The sequence below is a fragment of the Dicentrarchus labrax genome, unplaced genomic scaffold (genome assembly GCF_905237075.1).
Source record: "Dicentrarchus labrax unplaced genomic scaffold, dlabrax2021, whole genome shotgun sequence".
NCBI classification, from domain to species: Eukaryota; Metazoa; Chordata; class Actinopteri; family Moronidae; genus Dicentrarchus; species Dicentrarchus labrax.
In genome coordinates this window covers 6,317,376-6,341,341 of record NW_026136723.1, presented here as the reverse complement: position 1 = coordinate 6,341,341, position 23,966 = coordinate 6,317,376, and the positions used below count along the sequence as shown (strand labels likewise).

At 40.7% G+C, this 23,966-nt stretch overlaps 1 protein-coding gene across 1 annotated transcript; it reads left to right on the top strand.

Moving 5' to 3' along the window:
* Positions 1 to 5,775: 5,775 nt before the first annotated feature.
* ube2e1 (ubiquitin-conjugating enzyme E2E 1) lies at positions 5,776 to 23,943 on the top strand. Its single transcript, XM_051390968.1, has 6 exons — positions 5,776 to 5,925; positions 6,869 to 7,051; positions 7,643 to 7,693; positions 21,157 to 21,289; positions 21,811 to 21,958; positions 23,321 to 23,943. The coding sequence occupies exons 1-6, from the start codon at positions 5,810 to 5,812 to the stop codon at positions 23,416 to 23,418; spliced, it is 729 nt and encodes a 242-aa protein (XP_051246928.1). The 5' UTR covers positions 5,776 to 5,809; the 3' UTR covers positions 23,419 to 23,943.
* The last annotated feature ends 23 nt before the right edge of the window (positions 23,944 to 23,966 follow it).

Here is a 23,966-nt window from a genome sequence, read left to right as displayed (position 1 = left end):
CAGACTGTGTCCCAGTCTCGTGCTTTAATATGACTGTGTGTGTGTGTGTGTGTGTGATTACAGTGTGTGTACATGCAGGCTCATCTCTCTGACCACTTCCTGTTAGAAATGAGTCTTCACAGGCTCACCACAGAGAGTAGAGTGATTAGATAGTGAAAGCTTGCATGTGAATTCACACAAAAAAAGATGATGTTATTGTGACTTTTATTAGGTTTAGTTCATATTCAGTTTCTGGTAACTTGATTTAGTGCTAGTTAGACATACACTACAAATATCTTATATACCTTTTATAAATGAGTGATAATTGATTTTTCAGTTCCAATACATTTATCTAGTAATGTGTTGCGTTGTGACTCCTTTCCATGTGTTCAAACTAAACTGGGACACCAGTGGCTGGCCATCGGAGACAATGACATACAGTCTAGTTTGAGCAACAGATCAGAGCTTGATGGATTATCAACTGCCAAAACACTGCAGAGCAATTTATAACCCTACTGTATGTATAGGCCTGTCACAATAAGTTATCGCACAATACACACTACATCATTATCGTCTGTTTTAATAATGAAATCACCGACTTATTGCACGATGTATACAATACGTAATTATCAGCTGTCACAATATCAACTTATTGTTTAAGAGTGTCCTCAACATAATAGCAGAATAAACAGGGTTTTCCCTGCTGTTACTATAGTGCCTGTTAAGGAAAGAATGACATTTTAATATTTTTTTTCACTTTTCAATTCCAATGTCTGAATATTCTTAAGATTTAAAAGTTAATTTCTCTTTGAAATGGCGTACTTGCGTTATTGTGCTTATCAATATATCTATATAAAATAAGAATAATATCGTTTATCATCCCAGCCAGGAATGTCTGCTTGCGTGTGTTTGATGGGCGAGCAAATTACCAGAAGACGCTGCAAAAGCTGAGCCAGGTTCACTGGACGACTCCGCGTTTTTCTGCCAATGCCCCTTGTGTTGGCACCCCCACTGTCCTAACACAGTGGTCTCATGGAAATGAATGAGGAGGTTGTGTTTAGTCAAGCTGTGCTGTTGTCTCTCTCAACATGGCCTTAGGCTTTAAGAGCAGCATGAGTTTATCTGAGCAAGCGAGACAATAAGCATCCTGCTCTGATGTTCTTAAATGGTTATTAGGTCGTAAAGGTCCAGTGTGTAACATTTAGGATCTATTGTCAAAAATGGAATATTATATTCATAAGTATGTTTTCATTAGTATATAATCACCTGAAAATATGAATTGCTGTGTTTTTGTTACCTAGTTGCTTTCTACAAAGGGAGTGGGTCCTCTTCTATGGAGTCCGCCATGTTGAACCAACATGTTTCTACAGGCGTTTAAAGGCCTTTTGAGTTTCCCGGACCCCATATCTCTATTTTTATTATACTCTCCTCTCATTTTACATCATCTTTATGCACTCAAAATGTGTTTATAATGAATTTAGAGTTCCTAAAGAGAACAACTGTTCTGGTTGGTAGCTCATAACTTCAATTCAAAGAGCACATTTTCTCAGTCTGCTGCCATGAGCTAAAATACTACACTTAAAACAGCACTTAATTGCCTAAGCCGCACAGACATTATGTCAAACACACCTTGTGTGCACAAAACAGTCCAGCTTTAATGCGTTGCAGGTTTTCATGTAAGTTAAACCAGAACAGTTAACTGAAGAAATGAAAGCCTGTGTGTGAACACTCAGCTATTAGTGGAACAGTGCTGTAGTTCCATGTTGATGACGGACAGCGTGGGGCATCTTCAAAATGACAGAGGTTCCTCCTTTTATTTCACAAATGTAGAGCTGTCAGTCAATAAAACTGCATCAAAGTTAGGAAAAATCCTCCCTTAGCTCCTCTCATAATGTCATATATCAGCAGTCTGGGTGTTCAGTGGATTTTAGGAGTTATTTGTTAATCAATGCTTCTCTGATGTACTTAACTCTCTACAGAGTCCCACGAGTCTCTACAAGTCCTGAAGGACGATATTTTTATCTTGTTCACAAAAGATAATAACCAGTGCAGAGAAGAAAATATATTATCTAATATTTGTGAGCACTAAATTATAATCTTGAGCAAACAAGATGTCAGATAATATACTGTGAGCACAAGTTGCACATATTGTGTGAAGATATTAGATATCTAATGTGATAATAATATTAACAAGATATTAGCTAGATCATATCTTGTGCTCACATCTTTGCACGAGTTATCTTCCGTGAACACGACATTAGATAATAGATAATATCCAGTGTGCACAAATTCCATTATGTTGCACACCTTTACACACAAGTTGGTATCTTGTATGAGCAAACGATTTTCTTACGCAAACAACATGTTACATAATATTAAGTTGCGTGCACAGGACAGATGGATCAGTGTGCAAACGTTGCCTGGATTAAAGCTGCAGCAGATACGTTTTATAAAAATAACTTTTTGCCATTGTTGCTTGAACGTTCACTACATCCTGACAGTAGCACACAAGAGAAAACAATCAGGTTCAATTTAGGTTTGGGTTGAAGGCTTGAAGTTCATTGTTGAGTCTCAGGGTTCCAAAGTGTCTGTATTTGACGCCCTGGGAATGAATCTCAACTATCAGCTATCTTTCTTGGCTCTGATGGGTTGTTTTTGTCAGGGTTTCAGCAAATGAAAAAACTTTTAAAACATTTTTTTTTACAGGACTGGCTGTGCTTTTTTTTTTACAGGACTTTATCCTGCCTCGTCAATTTCAGCTTTAATGACTAATTCCTATATTTCCAAGAATGCTTTTTTGATCACCCATAGAGAAGGAAAATGAACCATGCTGCGAGAGCTAGCTGGCTAACTAATAGGTGGAACAGTGGGGTGTGTCAGTGATGTTGAAAAGCTGAACACTTGTTGGTGTCCGCCTCGTTCTGAGCCGGAGACTGAGCCTTGCTGTGGTTTTAAGTCTCTGACTGTGTTGCAAAACCAGCAAAGTGGAGCAACAGTGGCAGAGTTAATTATGGTTGACACATCGGGAGGGGGAGGGGGAGGCCTCATCCCACCCTCCTCCCTCCTCTCTTCCTCCTTCACACACTGTGGGAGGGAGAGTCTGACAGAAAAGGAGAAGTCACTGAGGCATGGATAGTAATGTAACATTTGCAGTGAGAGGTAAGTGATCAATAGGAGTGAAAAGGCCAACGTTGGCCTGTGAATAAAAATGTGCCTGTTCTGCATAATGATGTATATTATACAAGTATAATGTGTTGGAATGGAGACTGTCTTTGTTTGCAGGTAGGACAGACATGCTCTCACTCCCGCAGCCAAAATGCCGAAAGGTTATTATGTAAAACAACATGGACAGTTTGTCCCAAACAGTTTGTAGCTGAAGATTCTATATGTTACATTTAGTTTTGCATATATATGTTATCATGTCACACACACACACACCCAAGCCCAATATGCCCCATGAAATTCCAACCCGACACAAAAGGGACAGTCTCCATTGTTTTAATCATATGAACATTTCAGATTGAATTCATTCAGCTGTTGCAGTTATATTTTCTGAAAGTTTTATTTTCTTAAAACAAGAATAAAACTCTGCTGGCTGAATAAATAGCAAGCCTGAATTTCTAAAATCTGCCCCCCAAGGATCCAGTTTCACCTTGTGGTGTTTGTCATAAATTGATAAACAGCTCATTCAACACTGTAAACCAATCTATGAACAGCCTTAAGGTGACACTTGCATTATTACTAATGAGTTTGTGCAGGGGCCCTGAGTTAAAATATAGTTTCGAAGCCTTATATCATCTTATCCTGTGCTTGTATGGTGCACACTCCCTGAGAGGATTTATCTCTGGAAAATAGTGAATCTTTCATTCATTTATTTATGTTGTTGGCTTAAAGGTAGTTTTTAGCAGACTGTAAACTCCCTCCAGTGCCGGCCCTGGCTTCAAGGTCCCATATGGGCAACATTAGGATTCACGATGGAAGCATGTGACCGGCTGTGGGGAGGTGATATGTCAGGTTTAAGTCTTTAGAAAGATACCAAATTCATTGTCATACTTTTTGTCACATGAAGAAATGTAAATGAAATAAAGCTCGCGCTCACTGCCCTAATAGTCTCTCTGGAGAAGCTAGCTCAGGAGTTAGCTACATGCTATGAAAATTCCATCAAAGTGCCACTTTATAACTCTTTATAATGGTTCATGGCGACCGCTTTGTTTAATGTTTATTTAACCCACAACACATTTCACATGTCAGGCCACTTTATCAAGCACCATAATGGCCTTTTAAAACTGTCACTCAACTCTCGCTCGCCCTGTTTTACTGTTGGGTAGTAACTCAGGCTAACGGCTAACAGTAGCCTGAGTTACTGTTAGCCGTTAGCCTGATTTTACGACTTCCCAGCAACCAGTGGGTTTTAGTTAGCTACACGACGCTGTGCTTTGTTCTCGCTGTCACATAAGTCTCCTAAATATCTTATGGCTTAATGATTCATCGCTGTTATGTGTTTTATACACAGCTGATAAATGCCATTGGAAATGTGTGAAATGATAAAAGGCGTTTTATACATTGCTTCTATGAGGAGTCTTTGATTAACTTAACAAAATGGAGAAGCTAACCATTCATTTCAACAATTAACAGGACCAACAGGGTCCAGCCTGCAGCAGGGGACAGGCAGTGTTCAGTAACAGGTCCTTAAGAGTGAGGAGGATGAGGGAGGAAGGTCTGGGGAAATGAATGGCTTTCTTCTCTGGCTAATGTTTCCATTGAATATAAGTTAGCTCTTTTGTTTTGTTGGACTCTGTTACTGCGCCTCTGTCTCTGTCTGGCAGCCCTCTTTGACGCTGACGCCGTGTGAAACAGCAGAATGATGAATGTAGATGACAATGTCAGGACGTCTGTCTGCTGCTGGACCGACACTTCCGGCGAGAAGAGGCACGCGTCCAGCGGCAGCAGCGTCAAGTTCTCGCTCGCTGCTCACGAGAACCCCGGAAAGTAGACTGTTGAACCCTACAAAATAAAAGCGCCGAAACCTCAACTCGCGACACTTGACCCCCTTCAAATAGCAACATTTACCCCTCAGTTGAGGACATTTCAAGAACCAATGACACTATTTTAGACCGAATAAATATAATAATTTTAGAATTTTTAGTTTAAAATATTTTGAAAATTCACAAATGTTTTGAACATACTCCATATGCTCCAACACCAATAATAGCTAAAAATAATCATACAAATATTTAATTAAAAAAAAATCTAATACAATAATTGGATACTGAGCATTTTAATTTGAAGGTTTTCTGCGGATCTCTCCCACAGTTCTCAAAGTCAAATAACCAAAATCATTTTCTTGCTTTTTGTGTCTAGCTAATATTGGTGTGTATGATATCTAGTACCTTTCATGTTTTTTATACACTATGTATGTTTTTAAGGTTACATATTATGCAGTTCTTGTACTCACCTTTGTTCCTGCGTGCATCAGTAACATTCCTTTTTTTGTCTTATCTTATCAATTAAATATTGCCTGTGCTTTTATTGTTAAGATGATGACCGGAAGTGGAGTCTCTCTTCATCGTCGGTGTTTTGACACTGGTGCGTCCAGGCGGCGGAGGCACACACACATAGGCTGTGCACACACACAAAGAAAGGTATCCAATACTAAATATTTGTATTACAGCGCATCATATTCTAACAGTTTGTGTAATGTGTGTCTTTTAGAGGCTGTTGGGACTACAAATGTATCCGTGTTAGCGTCAGAGGAGAATTTAGGAGTCGGTCCATCCTGTGACTGGCTGCACTGAGATCAGCTGCATGTCGACGGATATAGCTTTAAAAAATGCGAGGAAAAGCTTCGAGTGAACGGCGTGTTGTGTTTGTTTTGAATGTCTTAATTCGGGTCGAAGGCGTTGGGGACAGCCTGACAGCGCTGTGGCACCTCGCTGACTTCTTTAGGTGAAAGTTTCATTCGCATGGAAATTGTTGAGGTGTAGTGTTGGGGCTCCCTGCCGACTGCGACATCGCCCCGTCGATGTATTTCTGCTTTTCCATTCTGACCTCTTCGCCTCCACCGACAGCGGAGGTCCTGTGTGTCGTGTATCGCTCGGCGGTGTCGGGCAGAACTAGGCCTTTAGCCGAACTATTTTCACCAAATGATTTCCTTTGTCGCAGCCCGACAAGGCTAAAAATAACGCCCGACTGCAAACATTAGCCGAGGTCAGAATTCAGCGTTATGAAAGAGGAGAAATGCTCCGCCGATAAGCACGATAAGTTCCTCAATAACATGCACACAGCGGCGATTTAAACTGATGGATCCAGTTAACTCGGGTCAACGTGTAGTTTAGGCCTGGTAGTTAAAACGACGGAAGCGCTTATGGAGACTGCACCGTGGGATCCATAGTTGCAGTGTATAGCCGCGATGTATGCCCCGTTGACGTATGGAGAAAACGGCGTGCAACATTCAATTTAAAAAAAAATCTAAAAATTTAAAGTTGACGCGCTTATCGGCCTCAGTTTCTACTTAAAAAAACATGACGTGTGATTGTAAAGAATGGTATGGATCCTGTGTTAAGTTCGGTGCACAGGTGTACCACTATATAGCTGTACATTTCAATAAAATCTTAACCTAGTTTGGTTCAAAGAAGTCCCTGCTGCCCACGGGCGTTTTTAGTAGATGTTACAGTGGGAGTAATTGGTTTTATTACAGTATCAGTGTATTGGACGTATGCCGAATTTAAGTGTTGCACAAGCTGCACCCATTTGCCTTTAAACAAGGCTCTACAGTTAAATGTTCGATTTTTTAAAATGGGGTTCAATGGGGAGTGAACAGGATTTAGGTAAACAGTAGTTTGGCTTGTGTACCTTCCTGAATCTTGTGTTATGTTCTGCCATTGCCCAGGCTCGGTATGTCGGATGAAGATTCCCGTGCCAGCACCAGCTCTTCCTCCTCTTCATCCTCAACTCATCATCACCAGCAGCAGCAGCAGCAGCAGCAGCAGCAGGACTCGAACCCCTCCAAGAAACGAGAAAGCAAAGCCAGCATGAGCAAGACCTCCAAACTCCTCTCCACTAGTGCTAAAAGGTGAGCTTACTCCGGGCTGGAGGCAGGGACGTGGTGGAGGGGTTGGGGGGCACTTTTAGACAGCAAGACAAAGATTAGTAAACTTCATGCAGGTTGTAGTTTACCCTCCCTTTTAGGTTTTACTTCACACTGGCTAAAGTGAGCAGTTTAAAGTTTTAGAGCTGCATCTTATCCTAAATGCAGTGCCTCTTCTTCCCGGGATGATGTTCTGTCTCTTTAGGGAGTATGAATCCCCTTCCCCAACAGCTGAAAACAACTCAGGAGTTTGTCCTATTTATGAGCAACAGGGAATTAATTTAAGAAGATGGACATTGAAAGATCACCAGTCCAAAACCGCACTACTCTAGACTATTCTAGTTTCTAACATTAAGTGCAGTTGAGTGTCCTGTCCACTGGGAGAGATTTCAGTAATTGAGAGGTGTGTTTCTTTTGAAATTTCTGTCAAAAAAAGCTTGAAGGTTTTAGTTTGGTACATATTTACCTGAAGATTGTTCTCATCTCCACCAGACCCTCTCTGCCTTCTATCCAGGCTCTTGCAGTATTTGATCTAGAGCTTAGCTTCTGATGCACGGCTTGTATTTGCTTTTGCAGAATTCAGAAGGAATTGGCTGACATTACGTTGGATCCACCACCCAACTGCAGGTAAGTGAATGAGTGCGCGGCACCATTTAATGGAGAATTATTAATGTGTCAGTAGAAACATCTGGTCTTTGACACGTGCGTGTTTCAGTGGCAGTGTGGTTTATGTTCTTTTTAAATGAGGACATTTTCGGCTTTTATAGAGAAATTAATGCAAGTGTCGCTTCGTGTGGGCGTCTCGAATGTGAAGGTTGAAAAGCCCCTCTTCGTCTCTATGCCAGAGAAAAAAGATATTTCTGCTTCACTGCTTTGCATGTCTAGTCGATCAAAAGACAAAAACTATCAAGGTAATGAGGCTGAATAGTCTGCTTCATAAAGCTACAGCTAAATGTGCTTTCTGTTGGCACGCTTTAGACTTTGCAGTACAAGGTTTATCTTTTATTACCTACTTGGAGAATTTGGAGTTAAGGTTTTCTTTGTTTTATGTTGTTCTTTTCACACATTGTTAGGACTGAGAATTAAACCTGAACACTTAGGTACTGACGGAAATATGTCTGTGGCCAGGGGCGAATCTAGAGAAATATTCATGGGCTGGCATTGAGACTTAAAGGCAGAGGTCGTAAACTCAACTGGCTTAGGAGCCAATGTTGGTGCTGTCATCACACAGGCAGGGGGGTCTCCAGTAGGGGCCAGTAAGTGCCACCCCATCTTTCAGAGGCTGTATGGGTGGGTTTATTTGAGTGTTTCTGCATACTGGGGTCCATAAACATTATTGGAATTGCAAAAACTGGGAATGACTGGAAAGCTGAGACACATACTTCATGCCTCCCTTGCATAAGTCAGTGCCCTACTTGTGCTACCAGAGTTAAAAAAAAGTGTGGAAACGCCCCTCCACACAGGGGGGCCACTTGAACATTCAAGTACTAAAAGTGTACGTTTTTTTCACTTTTATGTGTGTGTGTGTATATATATATATATATATATATATATATATATATATATATATAAATTGTTGTTTGCAGCCAACTTAATCTCTTATCAACCATTTGCACACACTTGCCCCTTTGCCATTATTTTACACTAAGTAATACCTTTTTTTAAAAATGGTATTGTGTTTTGATTTTAACTGTATATGAAAGGGTCTTGCGGGCCATGTCACGGGCTGGAGAGCTGGAAGGTTAGGGCCCATGCTTTAAGGGGTGGCTGAAATATTTACAAATGCCGATATTTGAACTCAGAAACATTACTGTGACACATAAGTGAAGCACTCAATAGAAACATCTAAAGGTGGTATTAGAAATCAAAGGCAAGTTTTTATTTCCAAATCCAAATGTATTTTTCCAAATAATTGTCTTTTTCATTGAAGCTAATTCTGTCACTTAGCAACATGCCCATAACAGACCATTAAATGATGTCATGTTTTTTACATGTTATTTTAAAAATGGTCTAAATTAATTTGTTACATTTGACAGGGGTGGCAGTCTCCCCACGCCACCCTCTATAACCACCCCTGTAAGTGGCGACTGTCAAACACTGAAAGCTGGCATTAAACATCTGCTCTGATTCGTAGTCTGGTTTACGCTTTCTTTTAAGAGAATTCCTGAGTTCAATCAGAAGTCAGCCAATTTTATGAAGGCAAAGTACTTGTACAGCTGCTTGTATCAAGAAAACATTTCATATTTTTGATTTGTAGCTGCTTTTGTAGAATAAAAAAGGATTTAATATGTATGCTTCTGAAAGAAAGCTGTAGAAAGTTTTGTTTTTAATACCAAAATTGTGGTATTCTATCGGCTCTACTATTAAAGTAGTAGTGGTGTTGACATTTAGTAGTACATTTCGTAGTAAAGAATGTCAAGTGATATCTGCAGTGTCCTAACAAGCTGTAGGAGGTGAAGAGTTTAGTCACTGAGCACTGGTTTTGCTGGTTATCTGGTCATTTTGTGAGTTGGCCAAAACGACAAAGAAAAGAAACTCTTGGCTGTCTGGGGAGCTACTATCAGCACACTGGTCCCTGTACTGTTTACACTAGGCCAAAGAGGACTAGGAGGAAAGAAGACAGAACGCTCTGTTAGCCTAGTGCTAGCAACAGTGCTATGTTGAGGTCTGCACCTTGTCCTGAGTGTATTATTTACATATTCAGCTCCAGCATAGTGTGCCTAGAAAACAGATCTCCTACCTATTAAACAGCTTCTTTGTTTACCACATTTAGTCTGTTTGACCTGTCCTTCAAACAAGCCTGGCAGGTTTAGAAGCGTGCCATGAAGATAAATTAGTATCATGTGTTCAAACAAACTACTAGTCCTGCTATTACTTAACATGCTGTATGAAGTGTTTTGCCCAATGCATCCAAGGCACAGAACGGATTCTGGCTGAATCTGTGTTTGTTGTGCATGTCAGGGTTGGATGAATTCTATTGTGTCATTGAAGTGAAGCTGTTGCAATCTTGTCTTGACACACCCGCGCTACAATGAGACTCCAGGACAGAGGCAGGAGTTGCAGAGAGGTGTAAGGTGTTCAGAGGAGGTAAAGAGAAAAGGTTGAGGGACACCTGATGTCCCTTTTTGAAGCCCTTCTAAAGGTTCGGCTGTCTTGAAGCGCTGACAGGTCTGTTGCTGACTGTATGCAGTAAAGCAGGCGACGTGCGTGCCTGAATTGCAGGTCATGACGTCAAGACCATAAAGGCGAGCTGATTACATGGCAGCAAGGCAAAAAAAAAAAACCCACAAGTTAACTCAGCCAAGACCCAAAACAAGCATTTAGACCGTGAGACCACACAGGAGCTGTTTCATTCAACACTCCTCAGTCTGTGTGTGAGTCATAAATCTCAACTTTGGGAACATTTGCACTGTAGCTGTACCCCCAAACCCCCTGTGGAGTCATGGATTAAGTCCTCACACTGAGGCCTGCTGGAAGCTTCAATGGCTTAGTGACAAAAAGATTTGACGAATGCAGCACTGTTGACATGAGACTTTGTGTTTTTGAAGTTTGGTTTCATACAAGGGAAACAGTTTGACTTGATGATCTTATTCAGACTAAGATGCTGAACCACAGACAAAGATTCTGGTTACTAAGATAAAAGTCACTCACAACCAGCACAGATTTGACAAAAAAAACCCCTGTAACTACTTTATCTGTACTTTTATCGTTCACCTGAAGTCCAAGTATAGGTTCATGTTGAGGCACAAATCTTCATAAGCAACCATTAAGTCTCCCAGTTTTTTTCCCCTGAAATGGTGACTGCAGAAATGATGCTGCATTTGAACATTTCCTTTTTAAAGCTATTAATGTTTACGTAACTGAGATCAAGCCTTGCGTAGCCACACACCGTAACAATTAATATTCAAGGTGTGGCTGTGTGTCACTGTCATAATTGTTCTGGAATTTTGCGAGGTCAAAACTTGACATGAACATATGTTTGGATTAATCTGCAGCTGAAAATATTTCCCAACAAATGCGCCATTTCCTTCTTAAGTGAGGTATGCTAAAAATGACAGTGCCTAGCTGTTTTGGGAAATGACTGAGCTTTAAAAGAAATGTAAGTGTGTATTTGTAGGAAGTCGGGGGGCCTGTGTGTGCCACAGACAGATTAACACATTGTCTTATTCTACAAGTCACATGTCCACAGCATTAGTGAGGATGCTGTCTTTTGTTTAATAAATAAAGTTTAATTCATTCAATACGAAGTCAAACCGGAAATAAAATAACAATATTGAGGTAAGAAATTGGAGTAACCTGCAACTGAGGGTTCTACCTCATGTCGGATTTCAACAGTGAGTGGTAGTCACCATCTGCACCTTGTATTTTTAGAACGCCATCCTCACTCTGAGTGGGCTGTGCTGTAGTTTTCTGCCACTGGCAGAGATTTGCGTTTCCAGGCCTCCCTGTGTGTTTAATGTGTGACACCCAAGTTCAAGAGACATTGTTCTCACCTGGCCAAATGAACTAAAGAAGGAAATGCTTCAGAGTTGAGATAACCGCTCCAAACATGTGTGTTGTGGCCGCACCCTGAGTGATTTATCTTTTCATCTCGCCACCAGCGTGGAGAAAGGCTTCGTCTCTTCATTTTTTTCTGTTCCACTTGGTGTAAAACCCTCTATTCAGCACCACATGCAGAAAGGGGGATTTTTAGTGGATTTTTCTTCTTTCTGCTTCATTTAGCACAGAATCTGCTCATTAGGGTATGAATGGAGCTGGCCAGCTATGCCTTGCAGATGCTGTTTAATGGATTACACATCGATGAGTCAGTTGGTTGTCGTCTCATTTCTTTCGAGGTTGTTTCGGGCCTCCTCTCTCTGAAAATGGACACTGACTGATGAAGAAAGGACTTATCCCGACTAGTTTCCATTATCATCAGCGCCTCTGTCGTAGCAAACTTTGTTTTATGAGCACTATAAGGCAGTCTTTCATCTGTCATTTCTCAAAATCTAATTATGCTCCACACAGGGAATGCCGAGCAGGCCCTCTTTTATTTTTCTACTGCCTCGTTGCCACTCAAGTGTGAACTGCAGACATCACAGGCCGGCCTCACCCCCTCCCTCCCTCCCTCCCACCCGCCCACCCCCCTGTGTGTTGCTTTTATTCACCATGTTTTATTCCTTTTTCCTCTCGACCAGCTATGTTATTTATTGCTCGCTTATACACTCGCACTTTTACTCTCCCTGTCTTTCACTCTGCCTTGTGTCCTCTTTTACTGCCGTTCACTGTAATCTCCTCTTGAGATGTTGCCCTCAGGTGTCAGACAGATTCCTGACATTCCAGGCTCATGACAGCTAAGGGAAGTAAGGAGCTGTGTACAGTAGGATAATGGGGGCTAGGGTTGGACAGATAAGGTGGTTTAATATATACTTACCTTGAACCATTTGGAAATCACTTAATTTTGATGTCTTTATTTATAAAGATCTTTTAGGCTCTCATGATGATAGTGTGTGTGTGTGTGTGTGTGTGTGTGTGTGTGTGTGTGTGTGTGTGTGTGTGTGTGTGTCAGGCCTGGTGTGAGCCATCTGCGCTGCGTGTGATCCCTCTGTCGCGTCGCTGATGTTAGCAGCAGTCTCTCCACACACACCTCTGCAGTGTGTTACTGGCTTGCATGTTTGAGACAACTGAGGTTTTCTCAACAGCTTCTTCATATCTATAAAAAGCTTCCTCCCTGGAGAGGAAGTGGCTGGCCTGTACACCGTTGTTGCTTCGGAAAGCCCTGAAAGCAGCGATGAGCTCGCTGCTGATGCAAAGATGGAAGTTTGAAGAAGTTTCCCTTCTGCGTGCCAGCTTTAGTTGGGCAGCAAGGGGAAGTAGAGGTTTCATTTTATCTCCCGTCAGCTACAGGTAGGGCTGAACATCAGTGCTTACAGCATACCTTAAATTTGAGAAATGGAAATATGTTATTGAAAATAGTGTCACTTTTGCAACAGTAAAGAAACATTTTATCTTCAATAGTACGCCAAGATTCCAAACTAAATCTAGCTGTAGCCAGGCCTGATACAGGGCCTTACAACGCCAACGTTGTGTAACATCCTGACATTTCCTGTAGCGCCTCCACCAGGCCAAAATATCCAGTTCTACACAATAAATGTCAAACTCTAATTGAGTTGCTGTGAAATATGTCATGCTTGCAAGGGGACAGCAGATCATTTAGAGTTTGATGACCCCATGACTTTTCCTCTAGCGCTACTCTCAGGACAGACACTGCAGCTGCCAGATGTTGTATATGGGTTTGTTTTACATGTGTACAGATTTGTCTGATGGTATTTATAATAGAGCTGCAGTGGTTGGTTAATTAATTCATTAGTTCTCATTAATTGGCAACTATTTTGATCGATTCATCGCTTTGAATCATGTTTTAGGAAACAAATTCCAAATTCCCTGATTCAGCTTCAGATGGTAAAATATTTTCTGGTATCTTAATATTAGAGTAAGTTATGACTGATCTCCTAATATATATTAGTGGTTGATATTTGGAAAGCATGGCTGCTGATATATAATGCTGATATCTGAAGAAAATATGTTTACAGCGGGATGCATTAGAGTTATAGTACAGAGCTCAAAACAAACTTTTACCACCTTCCCAAAGCTCACAAAGGGCAGCGCTAACATGGTCCCACAGCAGCCACACTGACAATCTGCACCAACCACACTGCAGATGTGTCTGAAGACATTTTTTGTTTATCAGCCTTGTGAGCAGTGACGATGGCCGATGCCGATTATCTCAAAATGCCAGATAAACGGCGCTCTATCACTAATGTATTTCATCCATTTCACTCTGCCCTAAAAATGGTATATCAGGCTGGAATCTGACACAGTGGAGGAATATGAATGCTACCATATATAATATTCATCCTGCACTGTCCTCATAAAGCACTGAAAGGACATTTACAGGCTGATTGCCATTGTATTAAATTGGCGGGGTGTGAGGGGGTGGGTGTGTGGTGCTGGTGTGTGGAGACTCTTCGGCACTCAAGTGAAGTGGAGTCATTATATCGTCTCAGTCAGGCAGCTTATTACAGTGTTTCTCCTTGTCATCACAATACCATTGCAAGCAGATAGTGGGGATTGAAAATGAAGCCCAGTATGTGCTGATGGAAGCGTGTATATTGAGGTCTACAATGGAGAGACGAGACTCACACCACAGTGAAGGCACCATGAAACATTACAGTGTGGAGAAAAATAGTGTAACACAAGTGATAACAAGAGTGTGCTCAGTACAGAGAGAAGAATATTAAGAGAAACCTAGATGAATTTATTTAGACTCATTTGTGAGGCTTTTACACTGAAAGTCTAACTGAAATAAATATTTTCTGCTCAGACAACATTTCAACATAATTCTTCTTGGATTTGACTTGTTTTCTGATTTGGTGAAAACTGTATTTACCAAAAATTAATTTATTATTTTCCTGCGGGGCAGTGGCAGTACTTTAATTTTGATTTGGTGTAATATCTGTGTGGGCACATAACAAAATGTTACATCACTTAAATCCAACAGCCTACTACTGCATTCACACAGTATTGGAAGAACAATATTGCTCTTGGAAGCGCTGATGCATTATTCCAGTATAGTTACCCACTGCTTGCTATGTAGTCAGACCAGATAAATATATCCTATATTAGCTTTTGTTCTGGTCTTACATATTTGTAGCAGTTTGTTAACAAGTGGGAACTGTTTTTCCAATTATTTGAATGATTCTATTGGTGTTCATATTGTGTTCTTCAGATGTAGCTGCCAGCAAAGGTGGCTTTTGCTTTCATGTTTCTAGTACTTTGTTGTCACTTCTGTAGTTCTAGTGGCAGATATAGTAGCTGTCAGCTCCCTTTATGTCCAACGCGGAACTACAAGTGACATGAAGGGTTTTTCCCACACGGCTGCTCATAATTACAGTCTGAATGATATGATAGGATTGTGAAATAACAGCCGTTTAACTAGCCAGCTTCACTCCGTGTTATGATTTGAGTCACCTACAGAATGTCTTTTATCCCATTTTGACATGTTTTTTTATAATCTGCACAATAGCTGTAGTATCATAGCTTATATTTTATTATGTGAAAAGTGAGGAGAATTCACATTTCAGTTTGACTTAAAATTGCCTCTTCAGTCCATTTATTGAATTCATTTCCATTCTGTATGAATTGTAACCTTCATGTATTACTAACGCTGTATTTGTACTAGTGCTAAATATTTGACCGGAGCGCAGCAAAGTGATGAAGTTATACCATTGTTGGGTCGAGTGGTGAACTTTCCCATTGGCTGTTGCTCTTTCAACTCCACATTCTGAGAGCAGAGGCCCAGCCCTCTAAGGCTAGCGGTTTCATCTTTTGTTCGTGCAGCATTAAATGCTTTTAGTCTACACCCACGTACTATGTGGGCTCCACCTCAGGGTTTGTAGTTAAAGGAACCAGTGGGGCCCACAGCTTACAGGACTGCGCGTACACTCATACAATCTAAAGTTATGTTACGAAACTAAGATTCTGTTTCGTATAGGTACAGGCTTCACCCTTTTAAGGCAATCGGTACCCAAAAGCACAAACATACCCACTTCACTAGAGGGTCTCTACACACTGTACGGCTCTCCATTCACAGAGAGGCATGAGGGAGAGCGCACAGAGAAAGCAGCCCAAATAACAATCAGTCTGCTGAAACACTCAATACAGAGTGAGTCATAGAAAAACTGGAGACATCCACAGATAGAAACCAACGAAAGAGTAGGGCTGGTTAGTAGATAATTACAAAAGTTATAATTAGAAAAAGCTCTTTTAAATCAAACATTTTCAAATCAAACTGCATGTATGATATTTGTGGACTCAAACAGAGCCTAACAATGTCATATCATCTGCTTCAGTATACCTTAAGAACAAATATTACTGGGACCACTACAGAACACTGGAGATGAACACTTAATATCACATTCAATTCCCATTATAGACACTACCACTGACCAAACACAGCCCAGCCACAGACTAAATTTCTTTCTATTTCTGGGTGAAAAGTTGCATATTAACCTTAAGATCTACATATTGGAGCTCATTGTGGCTGCTGCCCATGAATTCTGTCTGCTAACTGAACACATTCATCTACTGTTCTCCTGTGCTGAGCCGCAGGAGTCCGTTTTTGGTGAACCGCTGTGTGCCTGTTTGAAAGGTTAAAGGCTTAGAAAAAATGAAACGGCTGAAATGTCAGCACTCTCCTTGCGGCGTGTGTGTACACAGAGGTCCGCAGAAGAAGCCCCCCTGATATTGAAGTGAATGACAACAGTGATAGCCTGGCATATTACCGCCTCACACAAAGCACTGGGTAGCCTTTGTGTGCGTCGGAGACAGGCGGGGAGGAAGCCCGGGCTCTCTCTGTGGCTCGTCTGTGAATGTGAGACGCCTCTGTTGTCAGGCGAAAGAAACCTCAGCCTGGTTGATGCAGGGGGAAATGATACATTATCTATTCTTGGCACAGCAGCGGGTCCTGACTGAGGTCTTGTGGTGTGACCAGTATATTAGCAGGTCAGGACTCCCCTGCAGGAATGCCGCTAACACACACTGTGTAAATGAACTGCATTCCTCTAAGGGACGTGGTATTTTTTTTTATACTAGGGGGATGTTTCACATCTGGATAGCACACTGTGGCTAGTCCATTAAATCTGAATATTTTGATCTTATTTTGTGCTCTTTTTTTTTTTTTTGGGCAACATTCACATGTCCATGGCATATCACAGGCTTCATGCCAACACTTACCTAAGAAGATTGACCTTTTCAGTGTTTTGTATTATATGACCTAAAAATCCATTCATTTTCAACATTAATGTTCTGGGAGTTTGTGAAGGGGATGCAACAAAGGTCAAGATGGCAGGAAAAGATGGAACAAAAATGTATTTTTTACGTAGTTATTTAAAATGGGACAAAAAACAGACGAGGGGTTACAAGTAGACATTGCTTGGCTATAAAGATTCCCAACCTTTTGATGCTGGCAGGTTTATTTTTGGATTTAGTTTAAGGTGAATGACCACATATCCATCCATATGTGTATACTACACATATGCAGTCAAACGAAGACATAAGTAAACAAACTTGTGTGTATGCTATAGTACGATGAATGTATGTAGTCTTTCTTTGAATTTACTATAACCCCAGATAACAACACAAATAATATGGATTTTATAGTTTCCTGTTCTAATGCACCAACAAAGAAGCACTTGATGTACAAACGTATTTAGACCAGCTTTTGTCGAACAATAATTTAGCTTTCCTGGCTAACTGAAGCACTTGCATACAGGCTCTTCCTGTAGCTGCTCACAAATAAAAACCTCCCACAGGTGCCTCCTTGCACCATGTTAAGATCATCAGGCTGGATTACCCATCAAGCAAAGTGCCCCAGGTCCCAAAGGCATCCACTGTATGGCAAATAGTTTGTGGTCATTTGTTTGACTGCAGATGGGTTTGGTATTAGTGTATGCACCCCTAAAACACAATATGACACCAACACTATTTGCTACTCTTGAATTAAAATCTCGCTTTAAACCTTTTGTTGTTTCACTATTCAGCTGACATGATGTATATTACTGAATCAAATGATCACAAACTAATTCCACATACGGATGTGACTAACAGTTATTTTATTATGGATTAAACTACCCACTACCTTTTTGATTGTTTTGTCTGCAAAATATGACTAACTGATGAAAAATGCCCATCACAACTTCCCAGAGGCCAGGAGGACATCTATTAATAGTTACGTTTGTCTGACCAACTGTACAAAACCCAAATATATTCATTTTACTGTAACACTAAACAAGGAAAATGAACAAATCCTCATGTTTGAGATTGTCTGTGGGGCCACTAGTGGGTTAATCCAGCCCTGCTTTCAGCTCGTACTGTGCAGCTCTAGCAGGATGCCATGAAGGAGAGTATGGGCTATAGTGCTAGCTCTATAGACCTGGACCGTTCTGATCTCTCGGCCCTTTGCCACTGGTTTACTGCTGAACTTCATATGGCAGTAACGGGAAATGTTTTACATTTAGCAGCCATGCTAAGGACATAGCAATAATTTAGGTGTCTGTTCTAGCTAAGAGAAGATTGTAAAAAAGAAATGTGATGGGTCATTTTATCCAGCAGTCAGCAACCTGACTATAATAGAGGTTTGAATTCCTGACTATGCTACTAGGTGTATGTTTTTGTGGAATGCGTCTCTGCTACCCTCTCAGTCGTGATGAAGAGCGGGCAGAGTGGAGCCTGAGAAAGTGAGATTATTTGCCTGACATTTACCCCTCCTGTTGTTACTCAGAACAGACAGGAGCTACTTATTATTACACAAGCACTGTGCAGAGTAACTGCTTATGTGCTTCAAATCGGATTTGTGTTTTGAATTATTCTCGGAACTGCTACATCTGAATAATGGATGATTCAGCGTTTGTTTATTTAAAATATCCAAATGTCTAAATACTGTATATTGCTGCACACTGTATTTTGCATGGAGTTTTCCACTGAAACAAGTCCTTTTATTTTTTATCCTATAAACATGCTCTAAGAGCCCTACTTGTGTAAAAATGAAATGGCAAACTGAAAAGTGTAGTTTAAAGCGCTTCATCAAGCAGTCAATTATGTGAAAACATCCCCAGCATTAAAACAGAAGCTGCTGTTGACTTACTGCGATGCTGCTGTTGAATCAAGGCTCTTCTGAAGCGGCTGCAGTCGTCAGCCCTGCCACTCTTCAGCTTTATCTCCACAGGCAAATAATGTCCTGTTGATCTTTTCCTTTTTATCACTTCCCACTCTGTTGGCGTAATGACTCACACGGGTGATTGCACTCTTATTGTTTTAATGAACTACCAATAAGGTGACAGTGAATAGATTTCTTGACTGTAAAACATTAGAAAGATGGTAATTGTATAGACAATTCAGTCATTTAGTGGATGTTTTGTGACTTTAACAGCTGAATAAGCTTCAGTGCATAGACATCAGAATATAGAGGTTAAACTTGAGGGCTCAGGTCAAGGTGTAAGGTAAAACCATGATCTTGAGGTGGAGGAAGTGTGTAAAAAAACGGGGGGGGGTCTCGGAAAACTTAATTGACTCTTAAGACTCAACTTTAATTTAGTATTTATCTATGCTATATTATTTTATTTATATTTTATTTGCATGTAACTATAGAATTTAATAAGAATAACATAATTGAAGATACAGTGTAATCATACCATTTACAGCATTTAAATTAAAATAAAGCAACTATAATCAATATGTTTATGATGTATACAGTGTATTAAATATAACAGATTTCCCCCCTGGATCAATAAAGTATTTCTGATTCTGAAATGACAATGTTTAAGGCATCACTCACTTTCCAGTGAAAAAGCTCTAAAAACCCAGTGTACACTACCTGCTCAGTACCTGCTGTGCCCATGCGTCCAACATGTAGCCCTTAGCGGTGTGTCCCCTCTCCCATCACTCTTCAAAGTGCAAAAAGCCTTAATTAGATACGTAATAAAGGGTGATGATATGCCTAGTCTTTTTTCTGCTGCCCCGCAGTGATCAAAAAGGATTTATTGCAGGTTTAAGGAGAAGGCTAAGTATAATATATGTGCATCCTTCATGCCACATTCAAGTACTTGAGGGTGAATGGATGAATGAAGGATTCGCTCACTGTTCACTCACAAGAGGGGAAAGCTTTAATGTTTTGTGTGCAGGGAAGCTAAAAGTTAGCAACTTGTTGAAAAGAAAGGGTCCTAAAGTGTGTGCATGTGACGCCCTGGTAATGAGACTCAACAATCAACTATCTTTGTTTTTTTAAATTGACCTACTGCAGCATTTAAAGCAGTTTTGATGTTTTATCAAAGAAAAACATGAAACAAACATCAACTGCTCAAACAGCCAAAGTGCAAAAGTATACATGTAGTCCAGCTTCCACAACCCTGCTCCCCTCTTATTTATTTATTTATTTATATATATATATATATATATACTACTTATATACATACACATACTAAACAAAGCCCTTATTTCCTGTAGAAAAAGATCAGTCCCTATTGACACATCTGCTCTTGGACATTGACATTTAGTTGGCAGATCATATCAGAAACCTATTCTTAAAGTTGTTTTAAAATGTTTTCTGCAGCATGTCCTGTTCATGGCCTGTAGGTGGTTTCATTGTATGGTGTCATGGTACTGATGATCTTGAGGTGAACCTGTAGATCAGTGCTAGGATTTCAGACCTTTAGCAGCCAGTGGGGGCCGTACTGGAAGATCTCAGTCTTGTGTAGAGGCAGAAGAAGAAAGTGAAATGTGGGTGTCTTAATATTTTGGGAGGTGGACCACGAGGGAGCAGCAATCATGCAGGCTGTGGACGATTTAAAGCTCCGTTAGGGTGAAGGCCGGTCTGGTTTCTGGCTCAGAGGGAGGTGCATTTATCCAGATGGAAGATAGATGAAGCTGGAACGCACAACAGAGCTTTAGACCAGAGACTTTGACTGGAGTCGACTTGGACTTGTCCACTGTGAGACTCGATTTACCTGAGACTTGAAAACAAACAACGAAACAAGTACCTCAATAGTTTGTTCACATCCAGCATATCCTCTATTTTCTACCCTGCCTGCTGTGGGAGGAATTTGTGATAAAATGATAAATGATCTTCACAGCTGAAAAGATACCTGTCACCTGTGGGTAACGGTTCATGCATCTTGTAAACACAGCCGGAGAGTGCCATCTAACTGTTAAAAGTGGAAAAGTGCTTTATATTACACTGTAAAAGAATTAAGAGTATAAACAAAGGTTATTTCTACAAAATAAAAAAAAATGAGCGACTGCTGCTTTGTAGCTCGTGTCTCAAAGACTTGAGACTGAACTTACAAACAGCACTGACACAGAGCTCAGAGATTCTGTTGGACGAACACTGAAGACTCTATTGATAAAGTATAATCATAGTGCTAAACTCACATATCCAGTACAACTGAAATGAAGCGGTAAAGTCGGGTGACTAAAGATGTTTTCTACTGTGAGAGTTTGAGGTTTTGAAGCATCCAGATATTAATCAAGAATCCATGTTTCCTGTGTGCCGACAGTGCCGGTCCTAAAGGAGACAACATCTATGAGTGGAGGTCGACCATCCTGGGCCCTCCAGGCTCCGTGTACGAGGGAGGAGTGTTTTTCCTGGACATCGCCTTCACACCAGACTACCCTTTCAAACCACCCAAGGTGAACTGTGCATGGCTGCTAGCGTCCAGCAAAGCCTTTTCTGTTTGATCATGCCACAGATGGCTCTATTGCAAAGACATGTCATTTTCATGTTTTCCACTAGTGGGCGCCCTTGTACTTTGGGATACAGCTAGATGAACTCAGAAGCTCATACTTGTAATCTTATTTCCCCCGGCCGCTCTAATATATGTGCTCACTCAGTCCTGATGCTTGTAATCCTCTCCTTTTTAATGAGCAGCGGTCACAACCAAACTGCATTCAAAAAATGTAGAATTTTCTCTGACCTCACATGTTTCTAAATAGACACCTCATAATGTATGACTAGCTTTTCTAAATCATTAGCCACTACTCTTCATTTCACATTCTACAGTGTGTTTATGATGGAATATGTTTAATAAGCATACCATTTCTGCTCATAGGGTTGGATGTTTGAGTTGGTTTGATTATTCAGATAAAAAAATGATGTAAAATTGGTATACAAAGCTGTTGGATACAGAGTTTTCTGTCCTGTCCGTGTGCAGGTGACGTTCCGTACGAGGATCTACCACTGTAACATCAACAGTCAGGGGGTGATCTGTCTGGACATCCTGAAGGACAACTGGAGTCCTGCCCTCACCATCTCCAAGGTCCTACTGTCCATCTGCTCCCTGCTCACTGACTGCAACCCTGGTGAGAGCTGCAGCGCACGCACGCACGCACACACACACACACACACACACACACACACACTTGCTTTGTTAGGCTCACAAAATCTGCTAACAATATTTTGTGCCAATATTAAGCACGTTCTTTAATGTTTAAAATGTATTTTTTAGGTTCAAAAGCACAGAGGGTACTATTTCTAAGAGTAATAACACATTGCCTAATATGGGTCTGAATAAATGTTGGTAGCAGGGTCTGTTTGAGCTCGTCTCATTAACTGCAGCAGTAACTCCCCTTTGATCTTGATGTTAGAGCAGAGACCATAAAGCTCTCATTGAGGTAGCCCTACATGAATTCCAGGACTCCACTTAAAGGATTTTAAGATTCAGTTCATTAAATCTCCTCTTGACTCTGACACAGTCAGGGGAAATGTAAGACTATACGGATATATAACAGAGCCAGAGTCCTCACTGAAGACAGAAGGTGGTGCTGTGTTTGTGTTCTGCCTCAAGCCTTAAGTGAAAATCTATTTTTCTAAGATTTACTGCAGCATTGTGGCTCTTTTTAAAGTCATCCTCTTTTTTTGGCTAAAAGGTTCTTTAATTTCACACAGTATGACTTTGTAACCTCAACACAAGTGCAGTGTAATTATACAGTTATTATTGTAGGTACTGGATGGATGAAACCATAATATTCCCAGTAGCGTTGGGCTGGGCCATGATTACATAAATGATCAGGGATGTTGCCGTTAATACAGCGGTTACTATCCCTTCAGTATCTTGGAGCTGGCTATTGTGGATCATAATACAAGTAGATCAATAAATTAGAAGAACTGCTTTTGCAACAACTTGATAAATTACCTTATAATTGTATTTGAATTGCACCATGGGTGATCCAGATGTTCTGGTTTAATTTTAGAAAAAGTACAGTCTAGACCTGCTCTATTTTAAAAAGTGTCATGAGATAACTTCTGTTATGATCTGGCTCTATACAAATAAAATTGAATTAAATTGTCCTGTCTCTGCACGCACATCATGCAGCTGCAAATTCTGTATTAAGATACTATGGGAAAAAACATTTCCTACTGCAGCAGCTTCACATTAGAACCATTTTAACTGGTGAACACTGAAACACACACTTGACTTAAGCTAGCTGCAGGAAGTGCACAGTGTTTGTCAGTTAGCTTGACACTGGCTGCTACTGCTCATCAAAAATGCATCTACAAACCAAGACAACGGTCAGTTTTGGAAAATGAAAGTTCCTTGTAGGAGCTTTAAGTAACCTGAATTCAAATTAAAATGAATTTAGATAAAACTGCAGTAATTGAGGAACAGGTGTGAAAGTGCAAAGAACAAATTGAAATGCAGATGTTTTGTTCCTGTGTTACAGCCGACCCTCTGGTTGGAAGCATCGCCACACAGTACACAACAAACAGACCTGAACACGACAGGATAGCCAAACAGTGGACCAAGCGCTACGCCACATAATCACCAGAGGAGCTGCTGCCGATTGGACGACTCGGGGATGTTGGGGTGGGGGGGGTGGGGGTCGACTCTGTTGGGGGCGTGGCTCCCAGCGGAGGAAGGAGGCGGGGCGGTAGAGGGGCGGGTGGATTTTTATCTCGGGAATTGAAGTCTTAACTCCTGACATTTTGTTGTTTATTGTATTTTTTAAGTTATCTGCGGCCCAACTATAATCAGATCTGGCAATAACGCATTTAGTGTTTTCTCTTTGACTTTTTAGCTCGTGCTTGAAGATGGACATTAATACTAAACTGCTAGATGAAATGTGTCACAGCATGATTCCCAGTCAATTATGTCAGTGTAAATTCTCACATGTATTAAGTTCCAGTTGGTGTTTTGCTCCCTCCCTCCAAACTCCTGGTCTTTGAAAAGGTGTTTTACACATGTATACATGTTTAGATATGGATGGATATTGGTTGTGATTTGTGTTCTGTAATGATAAAAAGCTGTTCTGTTTCTCCCTTAAAGAATTAAACATGACCAACTGAAGCATCTGACTGTGTTTGGTCATT